Below are 19556 nucleotides of genomic sequence, written 5' to 3' on the forward strand. Positions count from 1 at the left end.
TTATCATGTGAATGTATTGAACGAAATATTAATATTTATTATATTTGTATAAAATACTTGGTAAATAAATAAATAAATAAATAAATAAATAAATAAATAAATATATATATATATATATATATATATATATATATATATATATATATATATATATATATATATATATATATATATATATATATATAACATGTTTTGTATTATAACTTTGATATATAATTACAAGATAATGTAAAAAAGAAGACAATGAACAATGTAGTGAATATAATAAATTAATAAATTTGAAGGTAATGAATCTTTGAATTGTAGAAAATAAAGATAATATAACTAATGAAATTATATTTCTTTTAAATTTTTTATAATGAATATTTTTTTTTTAAATAAAGCATTATAGACATCTAATTCTAAATTAATTAAATGCATATGTATTCTTTTTTGTTGTAGCTACTAATTTATTTAATTAATAAGAGTAATAAAGTGTCGTACATACTTTTCTTCAACAATAATGAAATCAATGATTTTTTTTTTTAATTTCCATTCCTTGTTGAGACAAATTGTTTTGTGAGTTTGTCCATAACAATTGTTACAATTGCTGTTAATAGAGGATGATAATAAATAATTCAAAATATATGGTTACAATAGATATTAATATAATGATATAGTAAAAATTAACTTACAAATTTTTTTAGAAGTTTTCATGCATTGATAATATTTTGATGTGTAAACTTGTTCAATTGGAGCTAGTAGGATGTTAACATTGTCAATTATTTGAAAAATGGTCCTACCATTTTAGAGTCCATGTGTAATTGTATTTATGATAAACAACTTTGTAGTTAGGCCGCGCAGGTCTGACAATGATGTAAGAACATTGTCCGATAAAAAAATAATAGTATAATATTAGTAATGTAATGTACAATTGTACCATTATAAAAAAAATACAAAAAAAAAATATTAATACCATAATGGCCTAAATCATTCCAATAATGCAAAAGCATAATTGAAATATTAAGTTTTGTTCTAAATAATCAGAAGAAGATTAATTTAAAAAAAAAAAAAAAAAAACTTAACATAAATTTGTTTTTTTTTTAATAAAAAAATTCAAGAAAATCAAATAATTTTCAAGTAGTTCCTGATTTATAATATTTGATGCTCAACTTTGAATGCTATGTATTTAGTCGAGCTAATTATTTGACCAAAGTTTATGTTAAATTTTATATTATATATATATTTTTAATACATTTTAACATATTCATAATATATGTTTAACAATTATGTCAATTATACTTGGGATGAGGTTCGAACCTAAGACCTTATATAAATTAAGAGTATGTTAAGAATAATAAATAGTTAACAGAATATTCCGTTACTAAAGTTTAAACTAACGGAATTTAGGGTTATTTAAGGGAAGAAAATAATATAATAGAGGGTAAATAAGGAAAATCATTAAAAGATACTAAAATCAAAATAATATGAACCATTCATTTTAAGAAACAATTAGTACCGACATTTTTTTTGTTCCAGTTAAGTGCTTAACATTATTCGCTCTTATTAGATTTGTAGAAAATTTCAGATCGCTTCGTTATAGAAGCGTATGTTCATAATTTTATCACTATATGTTCATAATTGTAAGTTCATAATGTCAGAATTCTGTGTTCATAATTACATAACTGTACATTCATAATTCCGTAACTGTACATTCATAATTCAATAACTGTAAATTCATAATTTTCGAAACTCTATGTTCACAATTTTAGAGCTCTAATAATTTTATCACTATATGTTCATAATTGTAAGTTCATAATGTCAGAGCTCTGTGTTCATAATTAAATAACTGTACATTCATAATTCCGTAACTGTACATTCATAACTCTATAATTATACATTCATAATTTTCGAAACTCTATGTTCACAATTTTAGAACTATATGTTCATAATTTTATCACTATATGTTCATAATTGTAAGTTCATAATGTCAGAGCTATGTGTTCATAATTCCATAACTGTACATTCATAGAAGGTTGAAAAAATCGCTAGGCGCCTGGGGACCGCCTAGGGCGCCTAGGCGGGCACCTAGAGCAATTAATCGGCGCCTAGGGCGCTTAGGTAGCCGCCCGCCTAGCGCCTAGGCGCCGATTAATCGGCGCCTAGGCCCAATTTTTACAACACTGCATTCATAATTACATAATTGTACATTCATAACGTCAAATTAATTTTTTTTTTTACTGGAATAATGCATTTTTCCTGAAAACGATGTCGTTGGACTCGTGTCCACAATGCATTGTGGACACGATCAAGGCATAATTTGCGCTACCTCTCTCTTTGGGTTAACCCTTTGGACTTGTCCGCTAGGCCTAAATATGCGGATTATTGGAGCAATGTAATTAGTTGCCATATGACCCCATCAATATTAATTTGAAGAGAGAAAATAAATTAATTATTTGAGCATAGCATAGGGAATTTGTCCACTTTGAACATAATTCCCACACTGTGACCGTCGAAGTTTGAATCTTGGGCATTTACCTTAAATACTGCCCACTAAACCATTAAGCTAAGCTCATGCGGGTCCATAACTTATAATTCTGATTATATTTTATAGTGTCATAAATTTGATAAACTTTAGTAGTATAATGTTATTTTATTAAACATAAAATATGTTAAGTAAGATATTATATAATTTTTAAGATTATCATCTTTACTATACAAAGAGCATGGCTTCTTTTTTTTTTTTTTCTTGATAGAACAACTCTTCATTATGACTAATGAATGCACTCAAGTATTTGATGAATAACTCTCTAATCTAATCTCAACTATAATAAAGCTATATAGTTTGTGAAGTAATTAATGTTACAATTAATATTACTTTTCAAACCATATAGTTAAGATTAATGTTACAATTAATTACCAACATGATTATTATTACTAGCTATAAATATAAAATAACCACAACATTCTTTACTATAAAAAAACACAACATTTGAAAAATAAAATAGCTATTTTTTTCCCGTCCATAACAAAAGATTACATTTATTGAATTAATGGAGTTATTAAATGTTATGATATTAGGATTAAGGATTTCGATTCCGGATTAATAGAAAATATGAAACGATGCAATATCAATTAAATCTCTGGCTTTACAATGAAAGTTTATTTGATATGCTTTTGTTATTTATGATGCTTCTTGGGATTACAATATTAATTAAATTTTTGATGAAAGCCTATTCGATATCTGAAACATTGCAATTAATGCAAGCATCTACATATAAATTTTCCCCCTCTCAAATGTTTCAAAGAAATGGCAGAAGCGAGAAGGGATGAAGAAAGCAAATGATGCGGGTCGTGGGTCAATTATTGGACTTCAGGATAAAAAAAAAAATCATTTGAGCCATAAATAAAAATTTAAATATATATAAATGTATATATCATATGAGTCTTTAATGTTTTTCTGGATTTCTAAACTTAGGACTTTTAAAAGAAAAAAAAATACATTTGAATTATCTCCCCAAAAAGTGGTATTGGACTTATAGAATGACATTTGGGTTTATGGAATAACATGTGCATAAAGAATATATTATATAATCATATAAAAAAATGTGTTCAATTAGAGTTTAAATTTACTCATACAAAATTTGAAATTTGCTTTCTAAATGTAGTTATCTTAGTTATTATTCGTATTGTGAAAATTATAATATAGGTGAAATACAATTAAGAATAAATCAATGTAATTATGTAAATTCTCTCTATAAGTTTATTTGAATATGTACATAATTAGAGATTATATTAACCATACAAAATTTTAATTTTAATTTTAATTTTAATTTTGTATTCTATAAAAATAATAAATACTTGACCAATGGAAGCTCAAAAATATTATTATATTAAACAATTTAAAATATTTTTATTTTTCTATTTTTTATTTATATTTATAATAACATAATTTTTTCCCCGTGCATCGCGCGGGTGATAATTATTAAATAACAAAAATTTTATATATGAATAAACCTCATATAGGGTATATTTTTATAACATATTTTCCGTACATTGCACGAGACAAATACTAGTAACTTATAAAGGCAACTCCATGAATAATTTTTTCAAGAGTTTTTTCAAAAGGCTATAAAAAATTATTTATGATAAAATATGAAATTGTTGGAATAAATTGTATATCATCTTATCTTACTATATAAATAGCAAAATGTTTATGCCATGTTGTTTTAACGTCCAAATGAAATGGTAGCGTTCCATAGAAATACAGGCTGATGTGGAAAGCATTTGTTGCATGCGCCAGTGACATTTAATGTGTTCAGTTTTAGATATTTTCTTCAATTTTCAATATAATACATTATCTTATATTTAATACGCCTGTTAAGTTTTTTAATGCCAGTTGCTTATTTATTTTCAATACAACAAAAATACAATGATTATTATTTATTATTGAGCCTATTCATCAGTATAAATAATAATAATTTCTTAATACTAAAACTTTAATTTGTTACCGTCCATTAGAACAGAATTCAAATAAAAATCTCAGAATAACAATATTGCAGAATACTCACAGTTTCGCTTTTAAAATACACATGGAAAATTGTTCTAACCTCCTAAGGATATTAATAACAAACCATTAATGCTTAATGCATATACAAAATAACATATTACATATATGAACATGTGCACACCCAAAAATATACTATAAATAGTGCACTAATCTGGCATTGTACACACAAACGAAACCTTCTGCAGGAACAAACTCCGCGAAATCATATTGAAATGCCCTCCCAATTACCTCCTTGCTTCGCAAGTTAGCCCTCTCCACACTAGGAGAGCAATCCGGGTGCGTTTGGTCAGAACTTATGAGGTCCCTGAATACAATTATGACGAAGAGGGAAGGTTAATACAGATTGTATAGTATTACTCATTTGGATATGCAGGTTTTCGTTTTTACTAATTTTTGTTTTTTGTTTTTTGTGTGTTATATAGGGTATAGTACATACATTACTATTTAATTATTTATTACTAATAATAATTCAGAATGCAATTACAATGGTAGGAACGACAATGGTTTTCAAGGTTACAATCAAAAAGGAAAATGTACAAGCAAAATTATAGCTATGCTTTTGCTATCATGAGAATTTTAAATGATGAGAATATTGTTGCTACATAGTGCTCAGCACTAGATGCTGATCAAGAGGCAGACTTGAAGAATATGTGGATGACGACTCAGATAATGTAATACTATATGGTTACCATTTAAAACCTAGATGATCTGATATCTCAATTTTACTGACTATGTTTTAAGTTCCTAACTTTGTTTTTATAATAATCTATCAAGATGCATCAGGAGCTGATGAAGTTAACTCTCCAAACAATGCCTTACATACAGCAAACAAACGAAGAAGGAGAACATGAATTTAATTAGTCCTTTGACCAAAAGAAGTCTATTGGACCAATTTTCTTCGACTCAGACAGTGAAGAAAGGAAGAGTTACAACATTAACAAAGGAGAAACTTTCCAAGAGGGACATGGGTTTTCTAGAATAAAAACATTTAAGAATATTTTATATTCATCGAACTTGGATTTAATCTGAACAAAACATGTTTTGTTTTCTAGGCTGCATTTTGAAATATTATATGCACCATGTGAAGAAATATTTACTGTTTGAGAATTTTAAATGATAAGAATATTGTTGCTACATAGTGCTCAGCACTAGATGCTGATCAAGAGGCAGACTTGAAGAATATGTGGATGACGACTCAAATAATGTAATACTATATGGTTACCATTTAAAACCTAGATGATCTGATATCTCAATTTTACTGACTATGTTTTAAGTTCCTAACTTTGTTTTTATAATAATCTATCAGGATGTATCAGGAGCTGATGAAGTTAACTCTCCAAACAATGCCTTACATACAGCAAACAAACGAAGAAGGAGAACATGAATTTAATTAGTCCTTTGACCAAAAGAAGTTTATTGGACCAATTTTCTTCGACTCAGACACTGAAGAAAGGAAGAGTTACAACATTAACAAAGGAGAAACTTTCCAAGAGGGACATGGGTTTTCTAGAATAAAAACATTTAAGAATATTTTATATTCATCGGACTTGGATTTAATCTGAACAAAACATGTTTTGTTTTTTAGGCTGCATTTTGAAATATTATATGCACCATGTGAAGAAATATTTACTGTTTTGGTCCAATATGTTATATCTCTTTATACTCAAAATTGCAGGTGCTTCAACTAGAACAATGCAGCAGTTTAAAGTTCCAGACATAGTATAGGACATGAGAGATTATTGAATCCCTATTTTGACCAAATATCTACATTTGTTACTAATTTTTACTACATATCAGTTCTTTACACTACTAATTTTTAAAATATCTACGTTTGTTACTTTTGAATACTTCTAACTCCACAACTATTTGTTATTTAATAATGTTAATTTTTAAATTATTTGTTATTTAATAATTTTTTTTCTTTTGTTTTTATTAGTACTATTATACAGTAATCTTAAATTATTAAGACGCCATATTTAATGACCGTGCATCGCACGGGAAACTTACTAGTATCTATTAATATGATATTCACAAGCACTTTTTATTTTAGTTATATATCAACTCTAAATATTTCTATATTAATTTGAATACGATAATGCACAATTAAAACTTTTAGATCGATTTTATTAACTAGATTATTTATAAAAAAAAAAAGAATATTTTCTTTTAAAATATTTTTCATAATTGAATTACAAACCATATTCCGTATCAATTAACAATTTGAATAATTATATTCTTTTCAAATTCTAATGAGAAGAACGATAAAATGAAAATATAAATATATATCAATTAAAATGCTTTTTTTTTTTAAATTATATTTAGAAGATAAATGGAAAATATATGTTTGAAATGTGTTAGAGATTACAACAATAACAGCAACAACAGTAACAACAGCAACGACAACAACAATAACAACGACGTAGTTGGCATGTTTGATCCTTAGACCTCCTAATACCAATTAAACCATCTCAATCTTTAATAATATTTATATATAATAATTTATTATCGGTTTCTCAAAAATAATAATTTATTATCTATTTCTATTAAAGCAAAAACTATACAAACATATATAGTGAAGGTGGGGGAGAGAGCTAGGCAACTATTCACATCCCCCCATCCCCCAATCGAAGCGTTATGTTGTGCAACCGTGTGTACTATGTAAGGTGCACACGCTTGCAAAAACAACATCATTTTGATGTCCAATTTTTTTTTTTTTTTTTTTAAAAAAAAAATCAGTTTCGATCGCCGTTAACGGCGTTATGTTATGCGTAATTTGAACTATACACCCATAACTTCATAACTATACATTCAGAATTGCATAACTACACATATCTATAACTTCATAACTATACATTCAGAATTGCATAACTACACATATCCATAACTTTATAACTATACATTCAGAATTGCATGCATAACTATACATTCAGAATTGCATAACTACACATCCATAACTTCAAAACTATACATTCATAATGTAAAATTATAAAATTATGAACATATGTTTACGTAACTAACGACAATAAAAAATAATTTTTTTTAAAAAGTAAAACGACATCGTTTTTGTAACTGTGTACACCATGCACAGCATAATTTGCTCCCCCAACCCCAACTCCTCTCTGGATCAGGCCCTGCACGCATGTGCGCTCACTCTCGTACCCACATATATAGACTTTGATTCTAATTTCTACCGACTATCAAACGGATCATCTATTTTTACCAAAAATCTCATTCCAATTATCAAGTGTTTGGCTTTGATTATGATATTCTAGTTAAATGCTCCCAAGTGATGACTAAAAAAACCATTAAAATTTATGTTTGTGATGTGTTTTCATTCTTTTTATTAAAAAGGAGAAAGAAAGAGACCAACTTTCAAAGTTATTGATACTATTTTGTAAAATAGTTAGTTCCTGTTTGGTAAAATAGTTAACTTATAGGTCAATTTTGATTTATTTGATCACTATTAATTCTTTAATTTGGTTAAAAAAATAATATATACAAGTGTTTGGTTAATTAGCTTTTTATAACTCCAAAATGCTAAAATTCAAAAAGCTGCTCAAAGTAATTTTTTGAATTAGCTTTTTGAGAAAAGAAATATACCAAACAATTATCAGCTAAAAGCTAATTTACCAAACACCTTTATACAATCGGTTAATGTTATCAACTAGTTATACCCTCTAATTAACACAATCAGCTAACAGCTAACAACTAACAGTCATTTACCAAATAGGGCTTTAGTCTATCGGCCAATTTTGGCTTATTTGACCACTATTAGTTGTTTGACTCGGTTAAACAATCAATATGAGTGTTTGATTAATTAATTTTTTTTGTAACAACTTATTGCTCCAAAATGCTAAAATTTAAAAAGCTTATCAAAATAGTTTTTTCGATCAGCTTTTTGAGAAAGTCATTTTGTATGTAATCAGCTAACAACTAACAACTAATTTATCAAACACTTTTCTACAATCAACTAATCAAACTCAGTAACTCAATCAACTAAGCTATCAACTAACAACCATTTACCAAACACCCCATTATTTTTCTTTCTGAATTCTTTTGGTGGAGCAACCCCCAAAGGTATTATGAATGTGATGGGCATTCATGGATTAAAAAGCCGCAATTCTCAAGGTATGTTTGGTTCTCACATAGGAATTGGAATTGGAATCGGAATGGGTATCAAATATTTAATAATGGTAATGGATTTTGGTGAAAGTATTTAACATGTTTGGTAGTAGGGTGGAATGAGAATGATTACTAATAGTAGTGCTTGAGAATGAATAACTCTTATTTTATTTGGGTATGAATTTTTCAATTGGTGGGGTATCCAAAACCCATAATAGTGTTCTAAAAACCTATCAACCAAATAACAACAATCACTTTTATACCCATTCCTATGGGCAAAACCTACCAACCAAACACACCCTTAGTCTTCTTCAACTAGTAGGGGAACTCACTCTTTGAACCAACCAAGTGCGCGCTGTCCAATCAGAGGTCACAACTCACAACTTGTGTTTTTTTTTTTTTTTTTGAAACTTGTGTTGTTTCTACCCAATTGTAATTGTCGGGGGAAACTAAAGAAAGGTTCGTACTAGAGACACAAAACATGTGACCTCTAGAGCACCTTAATTGCTTACTCTGAGATTTACACGGCATAGTTCTGAAATTTCAGTTGATTAAAGAGTGTCATGTAAAGAAGTTTATAATCGATTGTTCTTTTATACAGTGATTGCACAACTTTGTTTTATATTCTGTTTCCTAAACTGAAGTTTAAGCAGTCACATATATGCTTCTTCAATATCCTTCTACGTTACTGAAGCTCACTAAAGGCAAAATACCCTCGTTGTTAGCCTGTTACACTCCAACCTAACAAGATACTGAATGAGTAAATCACTGAAATTCAGTGGCCCATAAGATGAGAGGATAGTGTCCAGTGCCTATAAGAACCCCACCATATTGGTATAACTCCCACATTGCACTTGTCATAGCTCGATCTTGAATCTTGTCTACAATCTATCACTCATGAACCAATTGAAATGTCTGTGCTAAGGAAGAAAATCTGTCATTGTTCTGCAAGGATTTGAAGCACTGACAGTATATTGGATGACCTTGAAAGAGCAGTTGATGATGGTGTGATCTCAGCCATGAATATATGTTTTGATTTCTTCTGCCAGGCAATGTGTAGCTACTGCTAAAGAAATTTGCACTCCTGAAAACACAACGCATTTGCAATCTAACAGTACTATTCAATAAAATTTGACACTTTGGCTGCAGGCACATAAAATTTAACAAGATTAACACAATCCTCACGTCTGCCATTTTTTGGCCATGAAAACTGTACTCCTACTACACAAGAATGCTGCTAATGCAGAGCCAAGATCTGATTTCAACTTGTAAGCAAGTGAAAGTGTTCAAAGATGAGAGAATCATACAAGATGGACCAAACAGCTAAAAGCGCTATCCGTTCTACTCAATTAACAGTTTGAAGAGGCTAAAAGATTAGTCATCTCTTCATGATCCTGCCAAGCCAACAATCTAATTGAACCTCATTTATAACCGGTTCCCAACAAATAATGATGAGATACAAGTATAATACACAGATGCACATTCACCCATTATATCATTTAGAGTGGAGGAGGAGCTAGGATCTGAGTTTGCTTTACTCATTCCCAAGGTTAAGTGAGCCGTCTTTCATCAGCTTTACGCTCAGACTATTGAATCTCCCTCTTGAGTAATGCCGAGAAGCCTTTCTCCAATCTGTTCCCGTTTTCATCATAGCTGCAAATTCTTCATAGCTGATCAGACCATCCTGTGTCAACAAAAAGCAAGATGAAAATGATATAGACATCCAGTTTCTTAAATATTACTAAACCAAAGGAAATTTTGACAATCACCTTGTCTGTATCGACTTCCTGAAAGATATCATTCGCAACATTTGTACAATCTTCTGATCCATCCTCCATGAGGGCATCTTGAAGCTCATCAGGCTCAATATAACCATTACCATTCTTGTCAAAGTAGGAAAAAGCCTTGCGCAAATGTTCGTCATTAGCCATTCTTTGTAAATGGAGTGAAACAGCAATAAATTCTCCATAATCTAGAGTTCCTTTGCCGTTATTATCAATCTGTAAAACAAAATAATCATATACCATTATTACTTTCATTTTTTCTGTGGGATGCTTGTGGCAACTGGTATTTACAGGTAGCACTTTGACCCGTAGCTATTTTACAAAAAATAAATAAACAAACAAAAATGAAAGATGTGCATATGCTATAATGCTCAAGATGCGAAGAAATGAGTTAAAAGTAAATCTAAAATGCAGGAAACAGTAGAGTTGCAATATGATTTAGCACGCTACAATTTGCCCACTAATTCAAAAATAAATAGTTTCCTCCTCTAGTGGGAATAATTACCAAATTGCACCATAATTCAACAACTTTGAGTGCAATAAGTTCTGCACAGGGGACTTTGCATTGTTTGGCCAACTAAAAGGGTTTTCGGGGTAAGGGTAGGGCATAGGTAACAGGAAAAACCCTCCACCTCAACAAGCTCCAAGTTGAGTCCTTTTTAAAAAAGCTGGCCAGATGAGCTCTTACTATATAGTAAACCATGCACATGAGGAAACAAAAGAAGCAAAATGAAAATTATCCAGCATATATAACTTTAGCTCAGGGAACAAGCATGGTAAAGTAATAAGGTATTATAGTGCAAGTATCCAGATAGACTCACGGCTTCAATGAGCATCTGTATTTCAGATTCTGCCAGCTGAGAATTAAGCTTTTGAAGTCCAACTTTCAATTCTTCAATTGAAACGATACCATCATTATCAGCATCTATCTTCCCAAATATTTCTTTGAGGTCTTCAACTTCTTCATTGGACAAGAAATCAGCAATAACCTACAGGCCAAGGGGAAGTTTCTAATATTTCTGAAAGCCCACTTGTATAATAGAAGTATAAAACTGATAACAACTCCAAATATTCATTAGAAAAAAAAAATAAAAAAAAAAATCCTTTCAGAACATATAAACTGAGTAACTGACCCTCAAAGCCTTTCTCTTGAACCTATTCATCAAGGAAAACTGCTTCAGCCTTGACTTCACGACATCTCCCAGAGGAACATTTGGAGCCTTCTTAGCATTCTGGAGCCAAGGATGTTCTGCACAGAGATGGAACTTGTTCACTATGCAGAGCACAGAATTTATGAAAAGCACCCACAACAAACCTCAAGGTAAGCTACAACAATTAGCACAAATTGTTACAGCAAGAAAATAACTCACAAGCCCTTATTTCCTCTTACAACAGTCATGTGGAAGGGGAAAAAGTGAATGACATTTTCCCCTGACAAATATGTTCCCACTATTTTTTCCCCTTTACTTATCTCCCAACCCCCACCCCCCTCCAAGAAAAAAAAAAAAAAAAAGGGAACCATAACCACTGCTAAATTATAGCAGCATTCAGCACATTATCAATAAATACAACAGACTTCCAGAAATTAAAGTGAAAATACAATGCTTTCCCCATAAAAGAAACTGATAAACACACAAAAGTAGCATACCAATTACTTGTTTTGCGGTTAGTCGAAGCTTGGGATCTGGCTCCAACATTTGCCTCACAAGATTCTTGGCACTCTCTGAAATACTTGGCCAGGGTTCACGTTTAAAATCTATTGCACCACGTAAAATTGCCTGGGCAACACCTTGTTCAGATTCTGTATCAAAACTCAAAAGAATTATATTAACTACAAGAAACATCATTCGAGTTACAAATAGTTGAAAACTCTCCGAACAAAGACTAGGAAACTCAAGTCTGAAAGGAGAGGAACTGAGAAAGAACTGAGTATGGGCTGTGCATGTGTCATAAATGTAAAGGAAAGGCTGAAGGAGGGTCATTCACAGAAACAGAACTTACCAGCCCAGAAGGGGGGAACCCCGCATAATAATATATAAAGAATCACTCCTGCACTCCATATATCTATTTCAGGTCCATAGTTTCGCTTTAGCACCTCGGGAGCCATATAATAAGGGCTGCCAACAATTTCAGAAAACTTTTCACCTAAAAGTTGAAAGATAAAGAATTAGAAATTTAAACATAGTATACTAGTATTTAAGAAATGTGACCAATTTAACATTCTATGCTTCCAATAATCACAAGTTTTGGTAGATACTATCCCATAGCATAGAATGACAAATAATAGAACTAGCACAACTGTAAGGAGAATTGGCAGCTATTCTGACTCATGACCATTTTATTTTTCTGGTGTGCACAGTGCATAGACAGAGGCATGGATTTAATGTTACAAAAACCAGCACAATAGCACATTACCATCAGGAACCAGAGCATTATAAGCACAGTTTATGATGACACCAGGATGTCACTCCATATTCAGTGGATAGTTCTCAAAGCTAGTAGCAGAACATTGATGATGATGAGTATGGATACAATTCTTTGTTTTTTGGGGTACATCTGGTAAGGACAGTGATGTGATCAAACCAAGACCTGCTACCTAGAAAAAGGTGTAACTTACAACCAAACTGCACCTTGAACCCAAGCATGAAATACTATTATCTAGCATATAAGAACAGGTAATTTGTAGTTATTAACACAACAGAAGGCCATTTATTAAATTCATATGTAGGAAATGTCCATTTCATAGTAAGATCGTAAGATTAAATTAAACTCTTGAGATTATTACTCATACAATTCAAAATCTGTTTATGGTATTTTCCAAACAAAGCCAACCAAATAGTGACAATCACATTTTGAGAATGTGGCATTAGTGGACTTATATTTTGAACTAAAGGCTATTTCAAAGTAAAGGCATTTTATTGTCTTCTCCTCCGTATTCTCAATCATTCCAGTAGAAAGCCTCTTTATCTTCACTCCACTCTCTTGAATAGTACTTTGAGTCATAGCGCAATGATTTATTCACAAAGGGTTAAACCAATTATTGGATTTCACTCAATCAGTTGAAATCAATAGCTTCATAGTCGACAGCTACTGCTAGGATGTTAGCTTTGGTACCATACTTTGGCAGAGAAGTCGATTGGGCAGCAGCAAACTTCAGTCAGATCCTATTAGTTGCAGTGAATTTGTATAGGTCATCCATGGGCTGGGGAGCTAGGGGCTTGACATAGAGTTCCATTAATTCTCAGAATGGGCAACTCTAAGAATGCAATCGTCACTATTTTGTGCAGCTTTTTTGTTTTTGTTTTTTTGGAAAAGACATTTTTAAGAAACGATTACTTAAAATAATATATGTTATACTTTCTTAAAATACAAAATTTTGGACATTCTTCACACTTAAGTACTTAACATGTCATTACAAATATAGAACATGGATCTCACACAGCAACCATTTCTTCTAAAATTTACTTATATTCTTCCTTTGATGAGTAATTGACATCAGCATCCTCCCAACAAATCTTCAAAAAATTACTTAAATGAATTGTCAACTAATAAAACACAACATAGCACTCCAATTTGATTATCCAAAGTTAAAATGTATATAAACACTGTAATCTGAACAAACAAATTGATGAAATGTAGCACTTAGTATCAAACAATTTGCAAATCAAGTAAGTTTCCTTTTATACCTGGTTTAAAGAAGATTGACAAGCCAAAATCAATAGCCTTCAGAGGTGAATTTTCCTTCTTATTTGCAAACAAAAAGTTTTCAGGCTTCAAGTCCCTGTGGATCACACCATGCTTGTGGCAGAGTTGCACCACCTCCACAATTGTCCGAGTAACAGCGGCGGCAGCTCGTTCCGTGTAGTGACCACGAGCCACAATCCTATCAAAAAGCTCACCACCTTCACAAAGCTCCATCACCAAATGAACGGCATTGTCATCCTCACAGGCCTCCTTCAAGCATACAATGCTCGAATTTTTGGGCAAATGTTTCATTATCGCCACCTCTCGCCTGACATCCTCCACATCCACCGCCGTCCTAAGCTTCCGCTTGGAAATCGACTTGCAAGCTAAGAGCTCCCTGGAGCCCCGATCGATGCACAGATAAGTCACACCAAACTCTCCCCTCCCCAGCTCCCTATCCACCATGTACCTCTCCTCAATATTCTCCTTCTTCACCTCAGTCAGCACAGTGATCGGCTTCTGCTTGCTGCCAGCTCCAGCGCCGGACTTATCCCTCCTGCCGTGATCGTGGCCGGAGTAGTTTCCCGACTTCACATCCTCCCTAGCTACAGCCGCTGGAGATCTGCAGCAGTTCCCCATTCCACTCGAGCTCGGATTTGAAAAAAAAAAAACCTTTTAGACACAACCCTACCTCTAACCCTAGCTAGGGTTTCACATTATTGAGGTATATGCCCTACTACCTTATCGAGCTTAGACTGCGTACTATACTATAGCTTAAAGATCAAGACTGTATACACTTTACCTTACTCTGCTTTTGTCGCCGGAGTGAGCTCCGGGGTGGTGGGGGCGGGTGGGTGGGTGGGGGGGGGGCAAGCAGGGGGGTGGTTGGCACCCTTCTCTGCAATAACTGGAGTGTCGTCCTATAACGTTCAAATGCTGCTCATTCCTATACTAGAAATTCTTCTGTTTCTTTCTAATTTATTTTTAATTGAATAAATAATTTTTATAAAAATAAATTAAAATTTAACAATGTGTGAACTGTGATTCTCTTGCTGGTTGTGAGGTTTGTCGGCTCGTTTAACGGTCGGGCCGTCGGAACGGGACGGAAAAGTAAGAGAGAGATAGAGGTGCCAGGGAGGTTTTGGTAAATGTAATTGGCCAGATTTATCATTTTTGTGTTGGATCTACATACATGCTCTGTATGTATACCTTTTGTTTTGCTCTTTAATCCTCCGTGTTATTCGGATTTCTTTTTCTATTCTTTCTTTTTTTGCTTCCCTGGTCCCTCTGGTTTCGGAGTATCAGGTCCCTGGTCCCTCCGGTTATGGAGTGAATGTATCGTCTTCAGTCTTCACTTTTTTTTATTTCTTGCTATTTTGATTATTTTCCTTCCTAGGCTTTAATTATTAGTTTAAATATTCAATCAATTTAATCAATTTTTTTAAAAAAAATTCTTCATGCATGAATGTGTGAAACTTGATGAAATGTCAAAAATATAAATATTTCATATATTTTAAATTAAATTCAGACAATTTTAAAAGGTGAGGGACTAAAATTAATTGAATTGATAGTAAACCAATTAAAAGTAATTAATTTTTGTGTGATATTTACAAGGAAATAAATATTTTATGATGTTTTTCATTTTTTATAAAGAGCTTGACAAATTATAAATTTATATGGTATATCTATTTTCAATATGAAAGTAGTTTTGGACTAACCCCATTTAAATATAGCTGCGAACAATCTTATGTCTTTTTAGTACTACTGGCTCGTGTTTTTGGTTCGCACAAGATAATCAAAATTGGAATAGGAATCAAAGTATTTTGCATGTTTAGTAGTAAGGTGGAATTAGATTGATTATCAATATTGATGTTTAGTTATGTATAACCTATAATGAGAATAAAGAGTTTTAAAATAAAAAATTAATACAAAATTAAAACAATTGATTATAATATAATGACATCCAAAGTACCAATATGAACAAAAAATCAAAACAAAAATCTAAAAATACTAATCCAAACATAAAAAATCACATTACTAATATGATAGAGGTAATTCAATCTTATAGTGTTTTAAAAAGTTATCAACCAAACACTAACTATGCTGATTTTTTATTTATTTTTGAGTCAACACCACCCCTACTAAAGCTCGATCTCATAACCTCCCATATAAAAAAGTCACCACATACTATACGAGTACAAGGTGCTTGGCAACTATTTTGATTCTACCAATCTTCAATTTAGTGTTTTAATGGGAATGAAACACTAATCTTCAATTTTACCAATCTTGTGCCCTTGAGCCGAGGCCATCCACCTACAATAGTTATGCTGTGCAACCGAATGTACCATGCGCATGGTGCATACGGTTCAAAACGACGTCGTTTTGATTAAAAACGCGCGTCCCACTTTAAAAAAAAAATCAGGTTCGACTCTCAGCAATAGCATTATTGTGGATATATAGTTATGAAATTGTGGATATATAGTTATGAAATTGTGGTTATATAGTTATGAATTTATGGATATTTAGTTCATTCATTGTGGATATTTAGTTCAATCATATATTGTCGATATTTAGTTCATTCATTGTGGATTTTTACTTCATTCATTCATTCATTGTGGATTTTTACTTCATTCATTCATTCATTGTGGATTTTTACTTCATTCATTCACTGTGGATATATAGTTATGAAATTGTTGATATATAGTTATGAAATTGTGGTTATATAGTTATGAATTTATGGATATTTAGTTCATTCGTTGTGGATATTTAGTTCAATCATATATTGTGGATATTTAGTTCATTCATTGTGGATTTTTACTTCATTCATTCATTGTGGATTTTTACTTCATTCATTCACTGTGGATATATAGTTATGAAATTGTGGATATATAGTTATGAAATTGTGGTTATATAGTTATGAATTTCTGGATATATAAAAATGCTATTGCCGGGAATCGAACCTGATTTCTTCTTTAAGTGGGACGCGCGTTTTTTTAACCAAAACGACGCCGTTTTGCAACCGTATGCACCTTGCAAGGTGCATTCGGTTGCACAGCATAATTTGCCATCCACCTAAAGCTCTATGATTTACCCAGATCACCATGAGCCCAATTACTCCATCAATTGTACAAAATATGTTATATATATTTTAGTAGAAACTCCTTTTTATTATAACTTTGATCAATTGTAGTTAGGGTTGTAAAAATCCCGCCTAGGCGCTAGGCGCCCATAGGCCGTGGCGATTTCCGCCCTAGGCTCCCGCCTAAGAGACCGGCCGCCTAGGCGCCCCGCCTAGCGTCTAATTCAGCCGCCTAGCGCCTAACTCGTCCGATTACGCCGAGTTAACTCGTCAATTTCTGTCGAGTTAACCCGACCAACTCGACCTTGCTAATTTTTTTCCATTTATATGACAAATACATATAATATGACATATATACACTCGTAGACTAGTTTGATACTTTCAATCTTTGGATGATTGAAGTATTTGGGTATTTCATTTGAGTTTTTATTTTTTTAATATTCTTTTGATGTTATGACTTATGAATTGTCATTATGTCATTTATTTGGATGTGTTATTTGATTGAATGTTGAAAACAACCTCATTAAAATTGTCAAATTGCAAGTCTGGTACTGTTTTTTTCGCGACCGCCTAGCGCCGCCTAGATTCCGCCTAGGCGCCGACTAGGCCGCTTAGGCACTAGGCGCTGCCCGGGCGCCCGACTAGCGCCCAGCGCCTACTGCAACCATGATTGTAGCTTACAACTTGAATAATCTGTTAATCATTATTTTCTGTAATTTTTAAGTTGTCATTTTTGCAAAAGCAAATTGTTCGTGTATAAAGATTGGAAATGACACATTCATCTTAATATTGATTTTATCAATTTCTCTTAGACATAATCAACATTTTAGTCCCTTAATTATTTTTTAACTGTCAATGTAGTTCATAGTTTTAAATTTTAACTAAAATTTAAAACTATAAACTATAGAGTGAATTTCATTTTTGGTCCTACTGTTATTGGGGCGTTTCCAATTTTAGTCCATCTTAATTTTTTTTGCCACTTTATAACCACTATTATTGAATGTGTTCCACTTTTAGTCCCACCGTTAGTATTTCGATCAAGAGGTCGTGTAATCTAGGGGTAGTTTGACCTTTCTTCTCATCCAAGACTATGTTTGACTAAAGAAATGAGAACATTAAACCTAAAACCTAAGAAACCTCGCCGGCCCATGTTGGAACTAACGAAACGATGTAGCTTTGGCTTCCCATTCTCGTTGTTCGAAGAGCCATCTTCGAATATCGGAGGAGGAGGACGAAGCGTCTGGATTAAAAGAGAAGAGACAAACATAAAAAGACCAAAATACCCCTAGATTACACGGCCTCTTAATGGAAATACTAACGGTGGACTAAAAGTGGAACACATTCAATAACAGTGGTTGTAAAGTGGCAAAAAAAAGTAAAATGGACTGAAATTGGAAACGCCCCTATAACAGTAAGACCAAAAATGGAATTCACTCTAAACTATATTGACAATTGGGAAACAATTGAGGAACTAAAATGTTGTTTATGCCATTTTTATCTTATACAAAGTATAAGGACGGTCCATGGTATATGCATTTGAACTTATACACACGACTTCATCATTAGTCAAAAGAGAAGTTTTTTCCTTTTTCTGGATAAGTAGTCAAAAGAGGCTATCAATAGGTAGTACCAAAAATCATGTATTAAAATAATTAACATACACCTAAAGGTGATCTTTTACAATAAAATATCAATTATATGTTCAAATTTGTTATTAAGAATGTGAGATTTTCATGAATAATATGAGATTTATGTGAAAATGATTTTATAGTTAATTTTTTATCACATTTAGTAAAATATCATTCTCTTGAATTTTTAGAGACAAAATCTTGGGTATCAAGGTAGTCCAATAAGGTTAATTCAATAGATATTTACTAGCATAATTGAGCGGCATAATCTTGAAAGCCCAAGTTAGTTAAGCTCACACGTTAGACATCATTAATAGCATTAAACTCACACGTGGAGTTGCCGCTGCAACACAGCATGCGAGGCACCATTTGAAAACTTCCATCTTGCATTTCAAGAGATCGAACTCCATTATAAATATCAAATTTTTACATTACACTCGGATTAGATTCTTAGCAATTATATGCTCATCATGTTGTCATTGTTTTAATAGATAACTACACTTGTACGTGTCTCATATACACTTGAGATTAATAATATAAGTGAACGATACACAACCTTGTTTTATTAAACACCTTCGTTCTCTGTGACTTTTTATATACTTATTTTAGTATCCTAACAAGTTAACTAATCATGTCATTTAAATAAGGTGAGAGTTTTAAAGTTATAAAACGGACCAAAGAATGCAAAAATATTAATCTCAACCAAATGC

At 31.9% G+C, this 19556-nt stretch overlaps 1 protein-coding gene across 1 annotated transcript; it reads right to left on the reverse strand.

Moving 5' to 3' along the window:
• Nucleotides 1-9815: 9815 nt before the first annotated feature.
• LOC109159083 (calcium-dependent protein kinase 13) lies at nt 9816-15298 on the reverse strand. The gene is made up of 7 exons (XM_019307096.1): nt 14142-15298; nt 12457-12600; nt 12104-12256; nt 11589-11704; nt 11277-11444; nt 10441-10671; nt 9816-10355 (listed from the first exon to the last, which is right to left on the reverse strand). Exons 1-7 carry the CDS (start codon nt 14776-14778, stop codon nt 10206-10208), a joined length of 1599 nt encoding a protein of 532 aa, XP_019162641.1. The 5' UTR covers nt 14779-15298; the 3' UTR covers nt 9816-10205.
• Nucleotides 15299-19556: the final 4258 nt, after the last annotated feature.

Source organism: Ipomoea nil, unplaced genomic scaffold (assembly GCF_001879475.1).
Source record: "Ipomoea nil cultivar Tokyo-kokei standard unplaced genomic scaffold, Asagao_1.1 scaffold2826, whole genome shotgun sequence".
Lineage (NCBI taxonomy): Eukaryota > Viridiplantae > Streptophyta > Magnoliopsida > Solanales > Convolvulaceae > Ipomoea > Ipomoea nil.